A 26552-nucleotide genomic window follows, 5' to 3' on the forward strand; every position below is an offset into this window, starting at 1 on the left:
ATTTTAAAAATATGAAATTTTTGTTCTTTTATCAAATTAACATCCGACATCCGTTAATAAGTAAAATTTAATGTTTATTTATATTTAAATAATATAACATTTAATAATATGTCATTCAAAAATTAAAAAATAAGTATATAAATAAAATTTATTAATAAAATAAATATAAACAAAAATATCTTGTTGGTTATTTTTAATTTATATGTTATATCAATAAATATCACGTTATTTGAATAGTGAAATGGAAAATCATCAAAAATAGTTAAAATTTAGTGATCAATGAATATTTAATTAATAATAGATCCAAATTTTTATATTTTAAAAAACGTAAAGATTAAATAATTTTATTTTAAAATAAAAGATCAAATATATTTCTTTTAAAATAAAAAAAATAAAATTAAAAATTGAAAAGAAAAGGACCAAAAGTGTATATATTTTTCTTTTGGTACAATCAACAAATGAGTATGGAAATCAACAAAACTGTCTGTAAGCAACACTAATGTATGCGAAGACTAAAATTTCAGACACGGTAGAAATAAAGAATTATGACTTTTAATTTTGAGATAAGAAAATCAAGTCATTAATGTGATTATAATTGTTACTGTAGTTTATATTTTAAATTTAAAAACTAAATAATCTATAACTCACATAAAGAAATTGGGCCTACAATTGATTGATTTTACTTTTACTATACTTAAGCAGCTATGAACCAGCCCGAACTCATAGCCATCATCAGCTTCCCAAATCTGCGACCAAGTTACTATTAAGCTATAATTTTTTTTTTTTTTTCTTCTCTCCACAATTATCTTTTATTTGGTACTATAATTTTTAAGTATTTATTATAGAAATAAAAAATATCATAATGGTTTATGCTTAAATGATAATACAAAAAATATTATTACGTATTTATAATTTAAATACTTTTTAATAATATTTAATAAAAAATAATAAGATTTAATTACATATTAATGAAAAAATTAATCAAAAATACAATAATACAGATTATATAATAATTTCTCACATTGCCATAGTTATTCAAAGAAAAAAACAATAGATAATGGAGATACTCAACTCCTCAACTATTTTCTTTCTCTTTTTTTTCTTTTTTCTTTTTAGATATCTTTAACGGTTATTTATATTACAAGATTATACCTTCTATTCACAGTTATACCCACTATCAACCAAATTCAATTCCCTAAGATCAGTTAGAGTATCTACAGTGTGGGTTGTTTATAAGCAATCTATTGTGCCACATTAACTCTTTTCCTCTCTCTTTCTTAAATAGACCTTCTACAAGCAATTTTGTTAAAATTTAAGCAACTCATTTTAGCACCTAAATAATGAAAAAAACTTATGTGACATAGTGGGTTGCTTATAAGCAACCAACACTTAGGGGTGTTTGTGGATCGATTTTTTGAAAAAACAGATCCAAACTGAACCGAACCGTTTTATAAAAGTAGATCGGTTAACCGATCCATTTTTTATAAAGTAGATCGGTTTAGTTTTTTTAAAATATGAATCGGTTTTTTTGAAATTAGATCGGTTCGGTGCGGTGCAGTTATCCACTTTTTACTCATACATGGATCGATTTTTTTAAAAAACCGAACCTATCCACTTTGTAAAAATAGATTGGATAACTGAACCGGTTTTATAAAGTGATTCGTTCAGATTTTTTTTTTTAATGGATCAAATTTTTCAATATAGATCAAATTGGTTATAAATCGGTTTGGATCAATTTAGAATTTTTTACACGCTCCTGCCGACGCTGTAAATGCTCTTATCATTTATTTCTTTTTTCTTTTTACTAGGGTCTATCATATTTCTTTGATTTTTGTGAAGGTTATTTTATTCCATTCCATTTAGTCATTGTTATCAGATTATAGATTATATATTATTATAGATAATATAATGACAGTGGCGACCAGTATATTGAGGTACGAAGTAGTAAAGTACTTCAACTCCATCAGTATATTAAAAAATTTAAAAATTAAAAAAAAAATCTCTGATATCATGAATCCATGTGAAACCAAGAAAGTGAGAAACGAATGGCATTCTTTTAAACCATTGATACCAATTCATGGTTTAGTGGGCAAAAATTCACAAACCAACAATCCACAAACCCATCCGCATCGCTTCTGAGCCCATCAGCCCATAGCATTAGAAAAACTGTCAAAAACCTGTACGCTACAGTCTTGCCGCAATAACTTTGTAATACACTTCCTAATTTATTACACAAATTTATAATTCTAATTTCTTACATCAACGAATATTAAGTGAAAATTCCTTTTGTCTATGAAATAAAAATTATTCATCCTTTATGTCATAAACAAATAAAAGCACTTTTCTACTCTTAATTCTAATAAATAAATAATTATTTTAAAATATATTAATCGTTGATTTCATCTTATACACTCGTGTAAGTGGATCTATTTATTGATTTTTATCAAAAATATATATTTTGAAAAATAAAAATATTGGTGGATTTTAAAAATAAAATATAGCCAAAGAAAAATATAAATATAATAATAGTTGAAATAACCTTATCGAATTGTTTTTTTTTTGTTATATTCTTTCTTATCTATTAAAGAAATTATAATTTGACTTATTTAATTAAAATATTGATATGATAAATTATTAGGATTAGTTTAATGATTAAAAGAGAAACAATTAGAGTATAAGGGAGAAGAGTTCAATTTTGTTCCGATCTAAAAAAAATGTTTAGAATTTTGTTTATATGTTTAATCAAAATCAAAATATTTAAAAATATAATTTTTTTCGTCTTTACTTTAAAAACTTTTGTATTTTGACATATTATTTTAATCTTCCATAAAAATAAGATTCAATTTAGATTTTTTGGAAATAGATTAATTTCAATTTTCTTAATAAGTTGATGTCAAATTGTTTAGAGATCAATTTTATTTAGACTTGTGTAATAGAAGGAATAATCTACTAATCTTAAGTTATGTCATCTTTGCATAGTCTATATTGGATTTATATCAATCGGTGAATACATATCATATTTTATCTCATTTTGATAGATTTATATAAAATATTATCCAAAATATTACACTTAATTGTCGACTGATTCCGAACCTAAAAAATATAAGAATTAATTTTAATTAAAAAATATAAGGATTAATGAAAAAACGTTTAATATGTTTAAACTACGTACACGCAAAAGTTACCAGGAAAATAGTATAAGTTAAAATGAATGCTTTAAATTTGAATTATTGAAACGGTGGGTGAGTCCCAAGTTCCAAAACGTGACACTCGAAACTGTCATCACATTTGTCCAATTGGATAAGATCGAATGATTTCTTCTGGACTCAAACCTTCTACACAGGTGTTCAACCAATAGATATCCACCCTGCATAAGCCAATCTTGCAAGACCTCTTTGTTGTTTTCTTTTGGGTCAAAATCTTCCAAGAAATTTAAATCTTCATATTTCAGTTAATTAACGTGCTTTTAAATAGGAAAAAAATCGTCACTTTTTATATTCGTAATATCTTAATTATATTCAAGAATAATAAAGAGAATATATATATATAAGAAAAATAGTGTGAAATAATTAATATTTTTAAATATTCTTCTTTCCAACCACCGAAATTCATGTTTTAACATCTTAATTTAAAAGATGTTGAATTTTAATTCTTAGTGTATAAAATCTTAATTTGAAGTTTCAAAACTCAGTACTCTGAATTTAAAATCCATCCAAACTATTTACCTTCATTTTATTTTTTCTCTATGGATAATGCACCGTTTTATTAAACTTCTGGATTCCAATTTGAAGAGAGAGATTTGTGGAAAACACAGTGACCAAACATGACAAGTGTCCTACCACCTGTACACGAAAGCACACATGCACGACCTTGCTGATTGACACGTGTCTGGAATGCACCTTTAGAATCTTTATATATATGCCTTCTCAATAGAACCTCAACAAGCAACAAAGAAATTCTCCACTTGATATATATCAGCAATATCCGTGAGTTTTTAACGACCAAAAATCAGAAGCAACTCTCATAAAATATGGCCACAGTGGGAAGAAACATAGCAGCACCTTTGCTGTTTCTTAACTTGCTCATGTATTTCATAGTTCTCGGCTTCGCTAGTTGGTGCCTCAACAGGTTCATCAATGGCCAAACTTACCACCCTAGTAAGCTTGCACTACCTATTTCACCACCATTCACTAATTTTCCAACTTAACAATGTTTAAATAATAATGGTAACTTTTTATGTGTTTCAGGTTTTGGAGGAAATGGTGCAACCATGTTTTTTTTAATCTTTTCCATACTAGCAGCAGTTCTGGGCATAGTGTCAAAAATTTTGGGTGGAAATCACATGAGGACATGGAGGAGTGATAGTTTATCATCAGCAGGAGCCACATCAATAGTTGCTTGGGCCGTCACTGCTCTAGCCTTTGGGTAAATTAAATTAAATAATGAATAGTTTGGTTTAGTGAAGTGAAAATATGTGATTGATTAATAATGTATTGTTATATATATGGAATAGGTTGGCTTGCAAGCAGATAAACATAGGAGGGCACAGAGGGTGGAGACTGAAGATAGTGGAAGCGTTCATAATCATACTCACATTCACAGAGTTGTTGTACCTGTTGCTGATACATGCAGGGTTATATAGTAGCAGATATGGTCCAGGGTACCGTGACAATGACTATGGTCATGGTCATGGTCATGGTCATGGTCATGCTGTGGGAGGGACTACAGGAGATCCAATGCACAAGCCTGCGGGGGTTCCTGCTACTGGAACTCGTGTCTAAATTTCTACTCTTTAATCATGTTCTACTGCTTTACCTTTTAGGACTATGTCTTGTTTTTTTCCCTTTTTTATTTTTTTTACTAGAAGTAATGGCTTTGCATATGAAAAGCCACTTTGTAGCATGACATTGTGGATATGTATGAATGAATGGTTGCAATTGGTTTTGTATTTGCCTCCTTATGTCACTTTCTCTCTTTCTGCTCCCCATTTTGAGACTCGCCTTATTTTGAATTTATGGTAAATGCACAAACGATGAACCTAAATTCAATTCAGTGACTCTTCATTTTGGCTTGTTTGGGGTTTGGTACCTACTACACCCAGAGGATTATATGAAATTAACGTATGATTAAATAATAATATTTTTTAGGATAAAAAGGGGGAAATATATATATATATATTAAATATTATCTCTCATTAAAGAACTATTAGAGTATTAAATGATATAAAATAAGTTTTATATTTAGATATGATAGATAAAAATGATTTGGAGATAATTTATTTCATTTGAATTATTTAAGAGAATTACCTTTTAGAATTTAAAATAATTAATTTCTAATATAAAAGTATGAATATAACAATTAATAATAATAAAAAGTTGATACCTCTAAAACAATTGATATGAATAATATAAATAAAAAGATACATCATTGTCTATACGTAGACATTACGAGAAAAAAAAAACTAAAAAAATATTTATTTATTTTTGGATGAATAGAGATAAATAAAAGCAAAAAATGAAAAAGAAAAAAAAATTATACATGCAAGTAATACATTCCTCTAGCATCAGCCAAGAGCAAACGATGAAGCTCATTAATTAGGTGAGGAATCTAACTCCTGTGTGTCAGAGTTCGAGCTTAACTTAGAAAAAAATCTGTACAAGTACAACTATTTTCTTCCCTTAGCTTTTGTTAAAGTTTGATATTCGAAGACATCTCAAGATATTCTTGATAATATTTTGATAACAGCAGCAAACCTGTGACAAGGTAGATATTGTCACTAAAAAAAAGTTTAAATTAATTCTATTTAAATTCATGAAAATAATTTATGATTAACGGATGTTATTTTTAACTTTGTTTGATAAACATTAGTGTGTTTATTGAGGAAATTTTTAACTTATTTTTAATAAATTTATTATAATCAAATTTTGTAAGATATACTCTCATACTAAAAAAGTATTCAATTTCTTTATATAATCCAAAACCATAAATGATAAATCTCTTCCAATAAATTATAGACAGGCTGAAGGGAAGTGTATACAAATATATAATTAAAAGAGTAGCATAAAACTGTATGAGGCATGAGATTGTCACTTTCTTACTGACACAGTCTCTTATCATAACAGAATAACGAATACTACTACAACAGCTTCATCCAATGTGAATGCACTGTTGTTATTTGACCAAAATCTAATCTTGAAAAAGCAACGGTAAAAGGTTTATTATTTTCAACCTACATAAAATTAAATCTGAATACATAAGTTTAATTAAGTTATTTATTATTTTAGTTCTTAATTCCTAAAATATAAAAATTATTTTAATTTTTTAAATTTTAAATTTATTATTTTAGTTCATGTAATTTTAAAAAATATTGTTTTAATTTTTGTATTTTTTTTCTCAATTTCAAAACTTGTTTTTAAACTCTTGAAGTATATAAAAAAATATATATATTATTTCAACCTTAGTTATTAGAGTAAAGTAGAGTTGTGGTTAATTGATTAGTTCATTTTAGAAGGAAGATTCTTATAAAGCTTTTTTATGAAGAAGCAGGAATATCTCTTTGTTTTCACTCTTTCAAAAGCCTTTAAAGAATAACCAGAGTTTTTTCTCTTCTACCTTTGAAGTCTTCCTTCCTCTTCCTTGTAATTGAACCAATCAATCAACTTGGAGATTTAAAGCTCAGGAATTCTACTCCCCTCTTTTTGTTTCTGGATCGTTAAAAGGTAAGGGCAGCTTGTAGATTAATGTATTTTGTGTTGTATGTGACAATTTCTATGTTATTTGGTCCATTAGTGACATCTATGTTGAGAATGTATGAATCTTACATTGCGAATTTTTGGAATTGTTGAATGTTTGTTAAGTTAAAAGACAACTTTAGACCCCTTGAGTTTATAGTTTTAGTGTTAACAAAACATTTTTATAAGAAAAAATGTCTTGAAAGACGTCTTAAAAAATGACTTTGAAAATGATTACTAGACAAAGTTTAAGAAGCAAATAATCTATAAGACAATGTAAATCAAATGAATCATTCAGTCTGTCTCGTATACATTAAATGTTTATTATTTATTGAGACTAATGACAAAAGTTTCTTTAATGCTTCATTCTTTAACAAATCAAAGTAGAAGATTATCTTGGAACTCACAAATCTACTAAAGAGAACAAAATTATACTTTTCTTCAAGACTAGTGACAAACTGACAAAAATCTCTGAAATCATGAAGAAAAGCAAATAAAGTCACTATTGCTACTACACTACATTGACATTACTTCTACAAGCTATATTTATATGAAAAGATGATAAGTAGCCACTTAATCAGATAAGAGGTACCATTTGGTGAAATGCATTTAATACTTGCTTTAAATGAATTGAACAGTTACCTACCATTACAAGGAAAAATAATGAAGACAAAACAAACTTACGAGTTAGACTCAAAGTGTTGCAATGATCATCTTCTCCAAGTTACAATATAAGAAGACTCAAAGCTCAAGAAATAAGAAATGTGTCATATACAGAAAATATTTGTATAAAAAGAAACACTCTATAAATTTATTCTTTCTTGTAAAAAGCTTATTACTCTATATTGATTGCATAACATCTAAGTGAGACAAACACAACATTTATGTAACCTTCATAATCATTGTTATAAGGTTAAGTATGGAAAGACTTGTCTAAAAAAAATACTTGTTTTTTAGCCTAAAGATCAGGCTTGATTGTAAAAGAATATTTGGTTGGTAAGTGATGAAGATTTTCGCAAACCTATCACTTAGCAAGTGAACCAAGTTTCGAAGTAGTATTTAAAGATCGTCCTCAGGGATTTGCGTGTTTAGTAATTCTCTCTCAAATGATTTAAAAGAGAATGAGTTTAAAAATTCAATTGAGTGAAAACAGATTCAAACAACACAATAAAGCAAATGTAGTAAAGACAATGATTAAGAAACAAGGATTGGCTCAGATGCACTTGCTAACTCATAGATCTTCTTAACATAAATGCAATTCTAATTTCATTATTTCCACGTTCATTAAATAATCCAACAAGATTCCTCAAGGTTGAATCCTAAAGTCATTAAGCTCAAAACATGATTCCTCAATGTTTTGAGTCTAACACTTCGTATTAAGAACAATAACTTGAACAATGTGACTAACCAAATCAAGTTTATTCCTAGAACAAGAAGTGATTAGGTGCAAGATTCAGTTCGGGTTTTCGAAAGCGTTTTCCAACTGGATTCAAAAGCCAAAATTCATGCAACGGTTGATCAAGCCGATATAAGCGTTAAGCGAAGAATCAATACACAAATAATGAGATCAAAATGCATATATTTAAGAAGAAGAGGAGTTAGTAGTTACATCTAACCAATCCTTAAGAAGTTTAGCCACCCATGGCCATTACAGAATCAAAGAGTGAAAAGAAGAAATTACAAAGCAAAGGATGAAGAAATGGAGTTGATCTTCGTTCCCAAAGGATCCAGCTTCCAAGTCTCTGTTCTTCCTTCGTTCTTCCTTCTTCACAAGCTTTTCCCCTGTTTTTCTCTGTTAAATTCGTGCTCTGTATTCTCCCCTGTTTTTCCCTTTTATATTGGCTTCAAAACAAGACCAAAAAGTAACTTTTATTTCCACGGCTGCAGCTGCAGATCCACGGCTATAGCTGTGGAGAGTCCTTCAGGGTGAAGAAACCTCCAAGGCTGCAGCTGTGGGTTCACAGCTATAGCTGTGACAACTCCTTCAATCTTAAGGAACTTCCAACGCTCAAGCGGTGAAGCCACAGCTATGGCTGTGAGTCTCTGGAGTTTTTATTGGGTCCTGGGTGCTTCCACGGCTTTAGCTGTGAGTCCACAGCTTTAGCTTCAACTCTCTAGAGCTTCAAAGTACATTTTAGATTTCCACAGCTATAGCTGCAGATCCACAGCTATAGCTCCAACTTTCTGGACCTCTATATTCTTCCCAGACTTCCACAGCTCGAGCTCCAGATCCACAGCTATGGCTGTGGATCTCTGCCTAGCCAAAAATCCTGCAAAAATTGAGGAAATTCCTTAAGATTACTACTACTCCTCTGCTCTTATAGTATAACTTAATTCTATAGATTAAAGGGGTGAAATAACATATATATTATCTACAATTACCCAAAAAGAGTGCCAAAAGTTGAGTGTAAATCATACATAAAAGACACTCAACAGTAAGCTTGAAGAGGCTTGTTGTTTAAAGAATATTTAGATAGTTATTTGAAAAGACAAGTCAAGAAATACTTAGGATTGAGTCATAAGTGGCTTGTTGAAATAATAATTTTATCTTTGTTTCAAGATAGTGAATTTCAATACAGTTGAATTGCAATCTAGACATGATCTCGGTGGTTGAGATGAATCAGTATAAAAATATCTAGTGTTTCATTTGACTATTTTTTCGTGCTTTATCTAACTAATGTTACTACTTTACTATGAAAAACGTACAAGTTTTTTATACATACTATTCAACCTTCATTATACTATTTATCTTTTCTCCATAATGTTGACCATGGGTTGATGATTTTGAGTTGGTAGTGGTTTCATGTGATATTTTGTGGTGTTTTGAGTTGTATGAGGTGTGGAGAAGTAGAATAATTTATATGAATTTCATGTTGTGAAGTTGGGGTTTCCAGGAAAGGTGAACCCAAACCCAAGGTCATTGATCTCTTGTCGTTGAATGCATACATGTTACATTAGAATTGGTTTCCATGTTGTATATGATGTCCATATGAGCTTTTATGGTTTAGATTTGAGTTTGGAGATTATAGGTGATTTTGGGATTGAATAAAAAGGTTTAGAAACCCCAAAATCACAAAAAACAAAGGTGGTCTTTGTCATGAAATGGTTGAGCAGTTTTGAAACGAATGAGCGAAATTAGAGGTGAGAATCATGGGTGTCTCTAGAAGGAATCCACTAAGTGATTTTGAAATGGCTAAGTATATTAGTGCTTTTCAGATTAGACTTTATTGTCTCCATAAAAGTTGTATTCTTGGATGTTAGATTTCCAATGACTTTGGAATTACCTAAAAAGGAGATATAGAACTCCAATTATGATTTTTTAGTAAATAGAGGTCAAATTGTCAACATTTAAGCAAATTATTATGATTTTTGTAATTTTCAGTATAACAGATAATAGAGTTAAAACTTTAATTATTCATAAGAGTTGTAGATAATATTTTTATCTTTTATATGAGATAAGGATGAGCTTGATGCATGTAGTATAACTCTTTGTATGATATTTTATGTGAATGTTATTGTCATTGTATGAAAGTTGATTTTAATAAGTTGTATGTTGATTCATGTTGTATGGTATTTTAAGTTGTCTTATAGTTGAATGAAGATATATGAATTGTATGATGATAATTATGTTGTTGATCAGGTGAAAGATGAATCATGGATATGTTGCATATGCTATGAAGTGCTATAAGTTGAATGATGTAAGTTGGTTGACGTGTAAGTTATAAGAATTATATGATGCTAAGTTGTTGGAGATGTGTGATGAGATGATATGTTGACAATGTAGATGGTTGTGTTGTATGTGATAAGGAACATGCTAAAATTTGTGTTTATTATTGTTGTTAATGTGAAAGTTGGTATGCATGATGATAGATAGTTAAGTTGTAAAGATGTAAGTTGATATGATGTTATCTTATTGTATGATTAAGATGTAAAATGAATAATGTTAAAGTTGTAACGATGTATGATAATAAGTTATTAAACTGTTTAGTTGTTAGACATGTAGTTGTGATGCATGTCTACGTTTAGATACATAAAAACTAAAGGAGAGTTAAAGATGTTTTTACAATTTAACATCTCATTATACGAATATACATTATGTTGAATCCTTCAGTAAGTAAGTCAACTTCTGAATGAGTAAGTTGTTTGTTGCCTCCTCTAAGTTCTATGTGGTATTTGTATGTGGAAAAGGTCAAGACATACATGTATAAAGTGACTACAATATAGGGGCAAGGTCAAGTTATATTGATACAAGTGACTAACCGAGTAAATTACAAAGTCAAGGACTTGGTCCCTAATCAAGTATTGAAGGGTAGTTAGTGGGTTAATTCCATATGAAACTTAATTAATGTTGCAAGCTAATGTCATGGAAGACCTATATCTAAAATATTATTCTACCTTGACTTATTATCATACTTTTTAGTTTAAATGGTGAAACCTAAGAAATCAATCGAACTTATGATAATCATTGTTTCTAGTCTTGTGTTAGCCACTACTTTTGGCCTTAGTATCAATTATTATTTTATGGTATTATACCAACTATTGTGATTCGGTAAGGTTAAACCCTAAACCCTTAAACTACTTAAACTGCTCACCTTAGTTGTAGGAGATCTTCGTGGTTGATATGTGTGACGACACATGATCAGTTGTATACATTGTTATGTTGAATGTGTTAAGTGGATTGAAGTTGTATGTATGGTTGTATTTCTCTAGTTGTTTGTGTTGCTTGTTCCATATGTGAGTTATATATGTGTGTATAGATGTTGTTAAGCTAAAGGTGCAAAGGTGTATGAGTTGTTATATGTTGAACAATGTAAACATAATATTGTATGAAGATGATGTATTGTTTGATAACTGTGATGAAATTAACTAAATGAGTGCTTTGATACTTTAAGTTGTATGATAAGACGTGATGATATGATGTAATGAATGATGTTCCTTTTAAACTATTTATGTTGCATACTATTGTATGATGTTGCTTTTGTATCACAAACTTACTCGAGATGTCGTTACCCCAAGGTAATTAGATCTTGTATAGACGTTTAACCAACGACTAAGTTTATTTTGTATACAATAATTACTTCTTTTTCATAAAGTATGCATATCTGTTCAAGAATAATTGTTTTATTTCTTACATGTATGATTGTTTGCATGATATTTACCTACTTGTTTCATGATATCCTATACAAATATTTGATGTTTGCACTTTCATTTAGTTGAAGTTTGATTGTAATAAGTGTAGTGACTAGAAGAATCGTTACACATTACTCAAATGTCATTAATTAACCTGTCACACAAAATTCTTTTGGTAATATCATTAGTAAAAATATCACACTATACCAACTAAGACTATTACTACAAAATTGTATTAATATGTCATTATTATCACACTATACCAACTAAGACTATTACTACAAAATTGTATTAATATGTCATTATTAATTATACTATCAGTGACCAACTAATCATGAGAAACTAAAATAATATTTTTTGGAATCACATAAACTAAAATAAAAAAATAATAATAATAATTTAAGAGACTAAAATAATAATTTTTAATTTTAAGAACTAAAAACACGTTTTAATTTTGAAGAATCAAAAAAATACACACGAAATTAAAATAATATTTTTTTAAAAATTATATAGATTAAAATTATAAATTTAAAATTTGGAATAAAAAACAATTATCTTAAATTTAAAACACTAAAAATATAATTAAAATATGTGCTTAAATTAACCTCAATCATAAATGTATATCAAAATTCAAAAATAAGTTTAAATTGTTTCACAAAAAATGTGGGTGAAAATGTACGTTAACCTATATTTCTGACATCCAATCAAACATAAGTTTAAACTACTAAAGTAAGGTGATGTCAAAAATATTTAATGTCTTTGGGTAAATTATGTTTAAGATCAAGTATGATATAGTTTACAAATTCTTAATTTTTTACTTTATAAGTTGTAAAATTATTTATTGAGATTCATATATTTAAATAATTATAATATGTATAATATACAATTTTTTTGTTTCATTCCTGAAGTATCCACCACTTATAGTGGTGACTAATCTCCTCGCTACGTTGGAGACACCTCAAAGGGTGGGATAGCTGACCCCAAGATTTAACACGGCGCATACACAAGGCAAGATTCGAATCTCTGACCTTGATTAAGCGTGGATCAACCCCTACCACTGAACCACACGTTTGAAGTTTTTTTTTAAAATATACAATTAGTCTTATATATATATATATATATATATATATATATATTATCTAAAGTAATTTTAATTTTAAAAATTTTATTTTAGTAATAGTAAATTATGAATAATATTTTATGAGTAATGTTAATCTTAAGCTATTTTATAATTGATGTATGTATTTAGAAAATAATATTTTTTCATGTAACTTAAAACTCTCCAGGGATTATGAATTCTTTTCATTCACATTTATTCCAATATCTTTAATTTTTAATAAATTAAATTTCACTTCTACTAAAAGTAATTAAATTAGAGAGGGAACAAATTTTATGTTAAAAAATCAATGAAATCTAATCCAGTTAATTAAATAAGATGTGTGATATTATTTTGTGATATTATTTTAATATCTTAAAACAAAGTTTTATAAGCAAGTGCATTAGTGTGCGATTTCGAATCCTATAAATAAAAAATAATTTTATATTAAAAAATTTGTCACAAAATATATTAGTAATAATTTTATGACGAACACAAATTCTTACTTGAAAAAGAATGTCACAATTCACGAACCCGGTGAAATTAAGTCCGTCATAACTTTTGCATGAAATATTTCTATCACAAATTGAAAATTCTAAATGAATAATATCGATAGGAACAAAATCATTGCAAAAAGGAAGATTTTTCATCTCGTATATAAATTAGAACAAACATATTTTTAGATTAAAACTGAATTTTTAAAATGTTAGAAAAACACAAAACATATAATTTTACTTTAAAACATGGTGGAGATTTTTTATTGATTGAAAATGTTTTTTTTGTTATATTAGTAATAATTCATAAAATTAAATTTTAATGAGAGAAGAAGTATCACTCTTTGTCCATAATGTAATATAGTGTATGCAATTACAATGCAAGCAGTACAGAACTTGCATGAACATAATTTGTTTTGTTAATCAAGTTTGTTTGTTTTGTTCTCTCACAATTAGCATGTCATTGTCCTTTAGTATCATGATTTCCATTTGGTCTGTCTCCAAAAATCAAACACTCTCATAAATGATCCTCCTCTTTAGTATTTACACACACACTCACACCCAATCCCTCACTTGAGCCACGTGCAGCGACGCTGCGTTTCACCCCACTCCGCACGTGGCACTATTCCACAACCGATGCTCTAAATCATTCACCTACTCCTCTCACCACAGAACAGAATCCTCAATTCCATTTCCCACACAAACACTTGAATAACAAACAACACACCAAATTAACACATTCATTTTTAACTTCACTTCACATCACAATCTCATGCCAAATCAAAACCATGTCTGACCCTTCCACCACCCCATTGCCACCTCCGCCGCTCTTGCCCTCTCCCCACCACCTCATCCAGGGCGGCGCAACCGCATCCTCCTCCTCCTCCCTCGCCAGAGAGTACCGCAAGGGAAACTGGACCATCCAAGAGACGCTCATCCTCATCACCGCCAAGAAACTCGACGACGAGCGCAGACTCAAAACCTCACACGACCCCACCAGAGCTGCATGTTCCACCACCGCCAGAACCAGCGGCGAACTACGGTGGAAGTGGGTAGAGAACTATTGCTGGAGCCACGGTTGCTTGAGAAGCCAGAACCAATGCAACGATAAATGGGACAACCTCCTCCGCGATTACAAAAAGGTTCGCGACTACGAATTCAAACAACAACAATCCAACGAAAAACACTTCCCTTCTTATTGGAACCTCAACAAACAACAACGTAAGGAACACAATCTCCCCTCCAACATGGTCTTTGATGTCTACCAAGCCATCACCGAAGTCCTTCAAAGAAAACAAACCCAACCACAAGCCCAAACTCAAAGACAACCTGCGGTTACATTAGTTACTTCCTCACCTCTTCAAACACTGCCACCACCTCCACCTCCACCTCCACCTCCGCCTCCGCCGCCACCACCACCACCTCCTCCGCCGGTTAGTTCCGCCACGCAGGCAGTTTCAGGTATGCAATGTGCGACACAGCTCACGCACACTCTCGACACTTTTTTTTTTTTTTTTTTCGAACAATTTTTGGATGTTGTGTTGTGTGTGGGTTATCGGTCAAACTTGCAGGGTCTGTAACCCCCTGCCACACTTAATGGGACCCATTTTTTTGCCATCTTTTTTTTACGATACGGTAGAACGAGTTCCATGGTATTTTAAATACGTCTGAGGGATTTCTGACCGTTTGATCTGCATCGAGTGGTGCATGAGGGAGACTGTGCTACTGAGGTGCTATTGGTGGCATCTTACACCACGTTGCTCCACTGCACAAAGATTCTGCTCCCCATTAAAAAACTCGGAGAAAATGTTCTCGCTTTCAATTCATTTTTTTTCTTTTAGTTTCTAATAATTTTTAAATAAAAAATAAAGGGCACTACAGTACAATCATGCAGACCGGTGTGTGAAAGGGTACCACCTCATGATTGTCATGGATTTTGTGGGCTGTCCAAGAAAATAGATTCTAACTTGCTTAATCCCTCTGGGTGTAATCATTAACATAATCCTTAATCCTTAATAATATCAAAAGCTCAAATCTTACTTCTAATTTAAAATTTAAAAAAAAATGTTTCTTACTTTTCATTTTCCACGTACCCAATGCATTCACCAGTACCCTCTCATGCAAATTAAATACTCATTAATTCCATCCTCACTTTCTATAAGGGGTATCTTTTTTTATTTGTTTGGAATCACTGGTCATTTTTAATTTCATGCATATGGTTAATTATAACTTAAGCTAATATCCTTAGTCCTTATCACATAGGAGTACCATTATATTTGTATTATTTCACAAAATATATACGTAGCTCTAATAATGCTGTTGCCAGTTTTGTGATTATATTGTGGAACATGCATGTTTGATTGTAGAGAGGTCGGAATCATCTGGCACTGAGCACAGTGAGGATGATGATGGGTCGGAATCTAAACGAAGGAAAGTAAAGAATCTTGGTTCAAGCATAATGCGAAGTGCATCGGTGCTGGCACGAGCTCTAAGGAGTTGTGAGGAGAAGAAGGAGAAACGACACCGTGAACTGATCGAACTTGAACAAAGGCGGATTCAGATGGAGGAGGCTCGCAACGAGGTTCACCGGCAAGGCATCGCCACCCTTGTGGCCGCCGTGACAAACCTTTCCGGTGCCATTCAGTCACTCATTAATTCTGAACGCCATGGCCAAAGATAATCAATTAATATGCAAGATAAAATAATAATATATATATGCTTCCTAGCTAGCTAGTTTATTATATTATTATTATTATTATGTGATTGATCAGAAAATCATATAATTGATATTCATCGGTCATTCTTTACCTCTTAAAATTCAATTGTTGTTTAATATTGTTGAGTCAATTTCGTCACCAATTGATATATGTTAGCAGCTGATATGTGATTGATCATCCGTGTATGTTCCATTCTTTGATGGAGATCAAACCGAGCCCTAACATTAATTGTTTATTGAGACATTGTTGATCTGGTAATTGTTATTATGTATATAATTGAATTGAATTGTTGTCTTACATTTGTTTCTTCATCTTATTATAGAAACTCGTATGTGCTGTTTGACTGATTTGAAATGCTGAACATGCCACAAGTTTTAGACATGAAGTTATTGTTTGTGTTGTTTTTACCCTTTTGGTGTCATCCTAACTCAAAACCCCAAACTTTTCACACCTAATTTCTATATTCATCTTAGTCTTTAGTTATGAGAATAGGATAATAACTAACTCAAATTTAAAAAACTAGTTTGTAAAATAAAATTTATATATTATATTTTGATCATATAATTAGTTAATATGTTTTTAACACATTTCATTTATATGAGAATTACATTAATACTATAAATAAAGGTAAAAGTTGTTTTTTATTTATATATATTATCGATGGATGTGAGATTTATGATATTTAATGAGTTTAGTTTTTCATATTTTTGTTTCAAGTTAATTAAATTAGTGTATTTTAAAAGTGGTGTTCCATTGATTTGATTAGAAGGGAATTGAAAAGGAAGTTACATGACAATGGTGAGTGAAAAGGGTTAGTGATGGGGATTGTTGGGGAAAGAGTGTTAATGAGGGTATGTTTGGGAATGGAGAGAGGAGGGGGGGAAGGGGTTGCTGACAAGTGTGGCAGAGGGCAGAGAGTGCTGATCCATTCTAACACTAGGGACAGTCAAAGGGTCTGAGTCAAATTTCTTTTGACCACATAGGACACGAACCCCACCACTTTGCCTTGTGTACCCTTTCTCTTGCACTCATATACGCCAAAACCATGATAGAGTCTCCTCAATGATAGACTGAATTTCCCAAAATGCCCCTTCTCGTCCCATCTCTCTCTTCCTGCCTAGTACAGTCTACAGACTGCCTTTCCAGGCATCTTTAACTCGCCAATCCTACCACTTTATCACCGACGCAACCCTTCTCCTAATTGCCTAACGCACCCCCCTCCCTTCCCCTTTCACCTCCATTAATAACTAACATTAGGCCTTTTTGTCTTCTTCTGCTGCCTAACACCATGCACTCATTCTTTGCCTCTCTAACTTACATTTATATGTTTTAAGTACCATTCTTTTAAAATAATTTTCGTAAAATAATATACTAATATGATGTTGTTTTAACTGTTTCTTATAAATATTGGAAAGGCAGGGGAAAAATAAATTGTATATAATATGATCTTTTATTGTTATTGATAGAATAATAAATAAACACAAAACAATTCATATTTTTTTTAAGGAAACAGTTTTGAAGATCTAGTACTTTTCATAGAAGTGCCGTGAAAGGTTGAAAACGATGAAGATAATGACTTGGCTATTATGTTATGTAGTTTGGCTGGTGCATTATTAGCTATATATATTTTGTATTTTTTAAAAGGGTGAAATATATTTTTATTCTAATTTTTTTCAAGTTTGATCTGAATCCTTCAAAAAAAAAAATATATTCTATTTTAATCTTTTTAATTCTAAATATATTTATTTTTGATCATCAAAATAGTTTACATAGTGTTTTATAATTATCATTAAATGTATTTAAATCATTTTAAGGATCAAAATACATTCACTTTTTTTCATTGGCAACTCACTGAGGAAGGAACACATAGTAAGAGTATAGGTTATTTAAAGTTTGTATGGAAAACTTCTCCATAAGCATTTTTATAAAAGAGAAAAATATAAATATAAATAAATAGATTTTTATAAATTAAAATTAAGTTATGGATAAATTAAAAAATAAAATTTTAAAAAAATTAATGTGATAAATTTTTACAAATTAGTTTATGCATAAATTAATTTTAATTTATAAAGAAATTCATTTAAACATATACTCAATTCACTCTATTATGGACTATTTAACACTTTTATTATTTTAAAAAATTTAAAAGTAAGTAAGATAAATTAACAAAACAAAAATAACAAATAAGAATTTAATTTCAAAAAAAAAAAATGTCATGTCATAAATAATTACAAGAAGACAATTATAAAAACTTAAACTAAAACAAAGACGCAAAATAAACAGATTAAAATAAATAATTCACTCCATTTAGCACCAAAGTTATGTGAAATAGAAGTTAAGTCGAATGAGTTTTAAAATTCGAAAACAGAGTAAAATAAACATGCACATTGATGTACCACAAGTGCAAGATAGTTTTTTTTTTTTTTTTTAACTTTTTGATATAGTCTAAAAGATAATATCATGTTCACTAAATGATTACCAAACTATTTGTAATATCTAAATTTTAATTAATTCTTTTTTTTACATTAATCAATTTTCTATATTAAGAAAGAAAGAATAACATGAAATTAAAAGAGAAAATTTTAAACAAACAATAATTGAATATAAGTTTCAAAATTAGAGAGATTTCTAGATTTAGGGTTCACCACAATTGAAATTGATAGATTTTTGATATAGTTATTTTTATTGAATTAGACATTTTACTTTTAGGAGTAAATTATCCTAATCTAACAATTCATCATGGAAATATTCTTATTTTCGTGGTAAATAAATATAATTAAATTTATTAAAATTTGTGATAATTAAAAAAACTTTAAAAGGCTAAATTTTTTTATTAAGTATCTAATAAGGAGTTCGACCTCTAGTAACCTTTCAATTCTTTGGTTGACATTCATTAAAATCTTGCGAATAGGAAATCATCACACATTCACACTAAGGAAATCATCACACATTCACACTAATGAACATGAAGAAACATCTAAAAATTGAATTAAAATATATCTGACATTAACAAAAGATGCCAAATAAAAAAAAATAGTCCTTTATTGAGCTACGCTATCCCTAAAAATAAGAAACTACTGACTCACTGTGAGTTTACAAATGATAATCATGGTATTGTTACGTGAAACCTTCGATCCAAGAATTATAAGAAAAATAGAGAGAGGGATAAGAAAACTTCAACATATAATCTATGATATCTGTAACTTGGATGTTTAGGATTACTTTTCACCTTGCTCAATCACAATCTTCAACATTTGCTTTTGTCTCTAAGCTCAATTCAACTCCAAGAACAAGACAGTTCTCTGAGAAAAAAAAATACTTATAGAAGAAAAATCAATCAATATTTTGTACCTATAATATAACTTGTAATATGATTATTTAAAAAGTAAGTATTTAGTAGGTAAAATGAAATTTTCAGTTGAATATTATGTGAGCATAGATTCGATTAAGTTACTGACAAGTACTCTAATACCCAAGACAGTGTTAGTATGAGGTTATAAGAGTGATTTATTTTATTTATTTATTTGTTAAAGAAACAATGAAAAATTGAAGAAAAAAAAAACATATTGGGTGTTGCTTATTCTTACTTATATAGTTTCTTTGATATCTGTGTCATTTGCGAAAAGTGCATTCTTATGAAATTCTGTTAGGTTAAACATTTTTTTTTTATATAATATAAAGGGGCTAAAAGCCAAAAAAAAAATTAATAACAACAATTTGCTGCAAAAATGTTTTTTATTTTATTTTTTGTAGAATGTGAAGATTTGAAAAAGGCAGATGATAAACATACCTCCACTCTCGTATAAACACACCCCCTTTTTTTAAAAAAAATTATAAAATGTCTAAATTACCCTTTAAAAAAAATGAAATTCCTAAATTTACACCTCTCTTCCCCACACCCCCCTTCCCCGCACCCCACACCCCACACCCCTCTTCTTCCCAAAGCCTCTTTCCGTTCAATGTCATCAAGCAACTTTCAAGAGTAATATGAATATACTTTTACAGTCATTCTGAATAGAAAAAAAAAAAGACTAGCCCCACTATAACCAGCATAAGAAAAGGCTTTTTTCCGGTGAAGGATTTGACTCTGGTAAGTATCTTTTATACTAAAGCTTCTTTACAATGATTTTCTTTTATATAAGTGCTCGAGTTAGGGTTGTTGACTCGGAATTTGAAGTATACGATCCATTCCTGGTCGATTTCTTTGTCAAAACTTTAGTCTGGAACGGCACCAGAACGGGCCCTTCTGCAAGAAGAACGGTCCGTTCTGCATGAAGAACGGCCCGTTCTGCTTGCAGTACGAGCCGTACTGAAAGCAGTACAGGCCGTTCTGCTTGCAGCACGGGCCGTTCTGTTGCAGTACAGGCCATTGCGTCACTTTTAAAATGGCTACCTTATGACTGATTTTAAAACCCCGATTTTAAAAGTCATTTTTGTACTAGTGTTTCTTTCCATAGAACAAGTAAGAGTCTTTCTCTTACAAGACCACCTGCTGACATCGCGCACCCCTCTTCTTTCTCTTTCTGGCACTCCTCTTCTTCTTTTCTTTTCTCGCACCTCGCACCCCCTGTTCTTTCTCTTCCCCACACCCCTCTTCTTCTTTCTTTTTCCCGCACCCCCCATCTTCTTTCTTTTCTATCCCTTTCTTCTTTTCTTCTTCATCACTTTCTTATCTGACCTCTCTACCTCCTCTTCTAGCCATTTTAGTTTTTGTAATATCTTCTTCCTTTTTTATTTTGTTATAAACTGTAAGCTCACGGTTTAGTGTCAAAGGAAAAGGTGTAAGGTCATATGCATTTTTCCTCTAAGTAATTCTCCTCACTATCTCCACCTTCTTCTATATTCTTTTTTTCTTATTGTTTGTAATTTATTATTGCTCATTGTTTCTCTATTTTGTTAACATTGTATCTCATCTTTACATTTCTTTTTAGGATTCTTTATAGGGTTTGTGTGTTTGAAATTGATTGATCAATTGTCTTTGTATTTTGAAATTGACCGATCATCTATCGTTATGTGAAGTTATGGCACGGACAAGAGGTGGTAGCGTTGCACGAAAGCGTCAACGACTAACAAAAGATAAGCAACATGTGAATGCTCAAGTACCTATAGTCGATGATCACGAGGAGCCTCAAGAGGTCATGTTATATGGTGTTGTAAACCCTCAAGCACCGAGGTCGTTTCTAGGAGGCCCTGAGGATTTGTCGGTCCTTAGGAATTTTTCAGACCATGTTGCAACCCGCTTATGGAGTGGCGAAGTAATTAATGTTGTTGGATTTTTTAAATTTGATGTTTAATAAACTTTTATAATGACAAGATCATAAAACATTAGGATCATGGTGAGCTTAGGATTGTCAATCATGGAAGAAAAGTAAAAAGTTTTGTCATCAAGCACCACCAAATACAAAAATTGGTAGATAAGTCTGACTTGACATCACTTCTAGTTTGCAACTACCAGATGGTGGATAAAGGTCTTGTGTCTGCATTTGTTGAGCGATGGCATCCAGAGACAAGCTCATTCCACTTGCCAATAGAAGAGATGACCATCACTCTTGAATCTTGATGATGTGTCATGCTTATTGCACCTACCAATTATTATATATTGATAACTTAACAAAAATAATTGATTGTTCAATTACCTCTTTAGTGTTAAATACACCACTACAGTCAATAGTCTTATTTGTTGTTCCATTGGTTGATATATTCCTCACCTCAGACATTTTCCTAACATGTATTTCATGTGCACATATAAATAAAAATAAAATATTAAATAAATAAAACTATAATGAGAGATAAAAAAAATATAACAATTGTACTAAAAACAAAAATATAGTATTTTAGGAATAATAAAATTTTTATTCCAGAAAATATTTTTCATAATATTTAATTCTGTAGCCTTCGAAAATGTTTTGTTACATAATTACGGAAAGTACTTTCCATAATACTAAAGTTACTGTTACGGAAAGTTCTTTCCGGAATTATAGAAAAATGTTCTGGAAAATACTTTCCATAATATTAAATTCTTATTCCAAAAAGTATTTTCCGGAAATATTTTGTTACATAATTTCGGAAAGTACTTTCCATAATATTAAAGTTACTATTACGAAAAGTTCTTTCCGAAATTATATGAACAATAATTTTACTATTCCGGAAAGTACTTTCCGGAATGCTAAAAAACTTATTTTACATTCCGGAAAGTACTTTCCATAATATTAAAGTTACTATTACGGAAAGTTCTTTTCAGAATTATATGAACAATAATTTTACTATTCTGGAAAGTACTTTCCGGGATGCTAAAAAACTTATTTTACAAGCGCATGGCACATTTAACTTACCAGTTTCTTTATCTCTTCATCCACCACTGGCGTCTACGATTGAACCTGTTGTGCATAAGTAATGTTAAATAAGTTTTAAAAAATTGTAAATATGAAATATAATTTAATATATTAATTTTGCACCTTGTATTGAATGTAGAGGATAATGATGATTGAATGAAAAATTAGGATTTAAGAAAGAATAGAGTGGAAAGTGAAAAATAGAATTTAAAAGATAGAAAGATAAAATATGATTATGTTGATTGTAAAAGAAGAAAAATCAAGAATGAAAAATGAAAAAAATATAAAATCATTAAAATGACTAGAGTGATAAAAAAGGAGAATAAGAAAAAGAAGAAGAAAGAAGAAGAAGAAGAATGATAAAAGAAGGGGGTGAATAAAACTTTAAAAATAAAAATTTAGTTAGAAGAATATTTTAAGAATTTAAAAACAAAAAAAAAAAAGAGATTGGAAGTGTATTTATAAAAGATAGGAGGTGTATATATCATCAGCCTTTGAAAAAACATTTTGGCTCACTTAAAAGTTAAAATGGCTTAAATCTATAGAATTGTAAACAACCCAAGGGTAGGGCCCATTTGCCTTCTAAATTGTAAGCATGGGCTAGTGGCCCACTAATTGTCACTCTACAAGCGGGCCTGAATTTGGTCACACATCCATTTGGGGCGCCAAGTTCATATTGGTAATGAGATTTTTTATTATAATAAAGTTAAAAATAAATTAATAATCATGTCATATTAATAATATAAGATTATTGGAGAAGTTAGAAATATACACACATGTTTAAATAATACCTTTACATCTTAAGTTTAATTCTTATTTATGTTAAAATAATATTTTTAATTTTTATTTATATTAAAATAATATTTAATCAGTAGAAATCATATTTTATAAATATAAATTAATATTTAATTATCAATTTAAAAATATCTTTATTATTAAAATAGTGACTAATAGAATGATAAAATTTCAATTGAAATTTGTCTACAAGTGGAGAACTGGGGAACAATGTTCTTCTCCACAAATAGATTAGGGACAATTAACTTTCTCAATTATTTGATAGCTAATTAGTCCGATTCAGCATTACTGCGATCAGAGAATGTTTCCACATTCAAAGATTGAGATAAATATCCTATCTGAAAGTGATCATATGATTATTTCTTCAAACCCAAGCTATTAATATTATAGTTTCTTCAAATCCAAGCTAAATGCGGACGTTGTTACCGAAGATAAGAATAAGGGTTGGTGTGCGTACGTGTGGTCCAGCAAAAAATCGAAATTATTATGGGTTTTTATATTCAGTGAAATAAAAAATATTAATGTGTATAAAGATTATTAGACTTTTTATTCAATAAAAATATTTTTTTTATATTTTTCTCAAAACATTTTAAAAAGATATATCTATTGTGAATTTTGAATAATTTATTATGTAAAACTTTTTTTTGTCAGTAATACATGAAAATTAAACTATTAATTAATGTTGTAAACAATTAGACAACTAAAAGAATTATATATAAGCTAAACTAGTATAAACAACCTATGCAATGCATGAGAATATATTAAGATTATATATATATATATATATATATATATATATATATATATATATATATATATATATATATATATATATATATAGTATATTTAAGATACATTTATTATATAAAAATATAAATGATGTTCATATTTTAAATTTAAATTATATTATATCCTTTTGCGTAATGTCAAAATAATTTTAAATTATATTTTCAAAATGAAAATTACTGAATACTTTTTTAACCATGCTATTGATATGAAATATGTATTAATTTTATTAATAATTAATTTTTGTTAAAAAATTTAGTTGATTATCTTTAATGTGACTTTTCTCTTAATCATATATATATATATATATATATATATATATATATATATTTAAAATTATAGATATTATAATAAAAATATATTTATATATAATTACAATTTAAAAATATTATCAAGTAATACAACGTAAGAGTTAATATAGGTGAGATGAACGACGTATAAATTATAACGACTGATTCATACACTTTGTAGAATCAACATTACTAGTAGTGAAAACTAGGCAATTTGGGATATATTGAGTTTATAAAAGAAATAAGTAAATATGAACATAAATAATATGACTATAAAAGTTAAACATGCACTAATATAAACTGGTTATATAAATTTATGCACAAAAATTCCAAAATAAATTGTATTTTTTAGTATCGGTTGAACACAACTAATCAAACTACACCAAAGTAACACCAACACCCAGCAAAAAGGGTTCGCTAACTCACTGTGACTGCTCCTCCAGGCTAACCATGATCTACTCCTATATAATGTATAATCATTACAGTCCAAACCACATAGAAACAGAAGGATAAGTCGTCAAAGATCAAAAACACGTAAGCATAAAAACAATTATATATCATATGGCATCATAACACAACCATATATAGAAGCCAAACACCGAAAGACAAACATGTATCTCATTCAAACCATGTCAAATAAAACATCCAACAATGCATATGATCACACCACAACATGTATTATATGCAAACATCTCAATCATTATGTTGTCACACATTCATTTATGAAGATTTCTTAACAACTAAGTAGTATAAGTGGTTCAACCCCCATCAAATCAACCTAATCATCTATAAACTAAATAGACCCATCAACATGATCATTTATAAAACTGATAGACCGATCAACCAAATTGGATCACCAATCCCAACAGCATGATTTCACGTATTTCTTTCATTTACACTTGGAAAGTTCGATTCCACCGTTAGGAGTGGTACAATTGGGTATAGGCGTGCCACGATCATGGCATGCATTATCAAATCACATATGGAGTTAGCACATTGGTCATTCTCAAGGAGTCACACAACCTTTCTAAGTACTTTGTTATGGATTGTATTCCTTGACATCCTACTTTACTCGGTCACTAATTAATGACCTGGGGGAAATATAAACACACCTCATAACCCACTCAAAGAGACACACCAACTCAATGAGGTTTTTCAATAATGACCTACTCGATCACCTTTCCAAAGTTCCCTATGTGGGATCCTTAATTTTCAAAACAATTTTCTCTCTTCAAGTTTTAAATTAACCAACGTGCCTTAATGTCATACCTCATTCTAGGCATTCACACCTCATCATACATCATCTATATGCATCACATCCAGTTAATACATATAGGGATCAACAACATCATACACATATATAACTAACATACGTTTATCGTCATTTAACACCATACAAACATTTGCATATGTCATATCTAATCAACATACATAGAATTATAGTTCTTGTACTGCACACAATATGCAATAGAACTCATACATCCATTCATGTTCATCATACAACATTCCAAGCATCCCATGCCCAGTGCAACATATCTCACACCCAAAGCCATCTAAATCATGTCTAACATGATCGAGGTGGAGACCCCCTAGGGCCTCACACCTAATGTGGTAAAACCCACATTCAATCTCATATAAGGCAAATAGTATTTGCTTGATTCACGTATAGCATCACCTCAATGACACTTAACATCCCCAATAAAGATACAATGTCACATAAATTAGTGTAAACTATAAATACGACGTAGTCAAAATAAAAATTATGAGAATATAAGAGGGAGGAATAGACAAGAGACACTATTACTTTAATAGATCAAAGTGGACCATATTTCTAACAACACTATAAAAACTCATCTATTAATAAATACTTTTTTCACTTTATAAAAAAATATTGATTGTTATTTTAAGATATCAATGAAAGATTAAAAATATTTTTCCTATAACATCTTTAATTATTTATTATGGAGTAAAAAAATATAAAAGGAGTCTAAATGATACACAATTTAATTTATATAAAAAATAAAAGAGATTGCATAATAAATTTCATAAAATTAAAATACAAATTGTATTTTTAATACATATAAAAAATCTTTAAACGTCAAACAAAATATAACATACGTGTATTCTAATGTTAAAATACTAACCAATATATTATATTTAAAAATATAAAAAATGCATAAT

The 26552-nt window shown here is 29.6% G+C and overlaps 2 protein-coding genes across 2 annotated transcripts; both read left to right on the forward strand.

The window, feature by feature from the left end:
• Window positions 1–3925: 3925 nt before the first annotated feature.
• On the forward strand, window positions 3926–4948 carry LOC109810634 (AWPM-19-like family protein). The gene is made up of 3 exons (XM_020374147.2): window positions 3926–4157; window positions 4248–4425; window positions 4514–4948. The coding sequence occupies exons 1-3, from the start codon at window positions 4031–4033 to the stop codon at window positions 4779–4781; spliced, it is 573 nt and encodes a 190-aa protein (XP_020229736.2). The 5' UTR covers window positions 3926–4030; the 3' UTR covers window positions 4782–4948.
• Window positions 4949–13990: 9042 nt separating this feature from the next.
• Window positions 13991–16273, forward strand: LOC109810636 (uncharacterized). Its single transcript, XM_020374150.3, has 2 exons — window positions 13991–14912; window positions 15818–16273. The coding sequence occupies exons 1-2, from the start codon at window positions 14240–14242 to the stop codon at window positions 16129–16131; spliced, it is 987 nt and encodes a 328-aa protein (XP_020229739.1). The 5' UTR covers window positions 13991–14239; the 3' UTR covers window positions 16132–16273.
• Window positions 16274–26552: the final 10279 nt, after the last annotated feature.

Source organism: Cajanus cajan, chromosome 7 (assembly GCF_000230855.2).
Source record: "Cajanus cajan strain Asha chromosome 7, NIPB_CcT2T_4, whole genome shotgun sequence".
Taxonomy (NCBI): Eukaryota; Viridiplantae; Streptophyta; class Magnoliopsida; order Fabales; family Fabaceae; genus Cajanus; species Cajanus cajan.

Bases quoted from the DNA above. Each gene is read 5' to 3' on its own strand.
- LOC109810636 (XM_020374150.3), top strand. From the start codon at position 14,240: ATGTCTGACCCTTCCACCACCCCATTGCCACCTCCGCCGCTCTTGCCC. The intron at 14,913-15,817 runs GTATGCAATGTG...GTTTGATTGTAG, and splicing joins CGCCACGCAGGCAGTTTCAG to AGAGGTCGGAATCATCTGGC.
- LOC109810634 (XM_020374147.2), top strand. From the start codon at position 4,031: ATGGCCACAGTGGGAAGAAACATAGCAGCACCTTTGCTGTTTCTTAAC. The intron at 4,158-4,247 runs GTAAGCTTGCAC...TATGTGTTTCAG, and splicing joins TGGCCAAACTTACCACCCTA to GTTTTGGAGGAAATGGTGCA. The intron at 4,426-4,513 runs GTAAATTAAATT...TATATGGAATAG, and splicing joins GTCACTGCTCTAGCCTTTGG to GTTGGCTTGCAAGCAGATAA.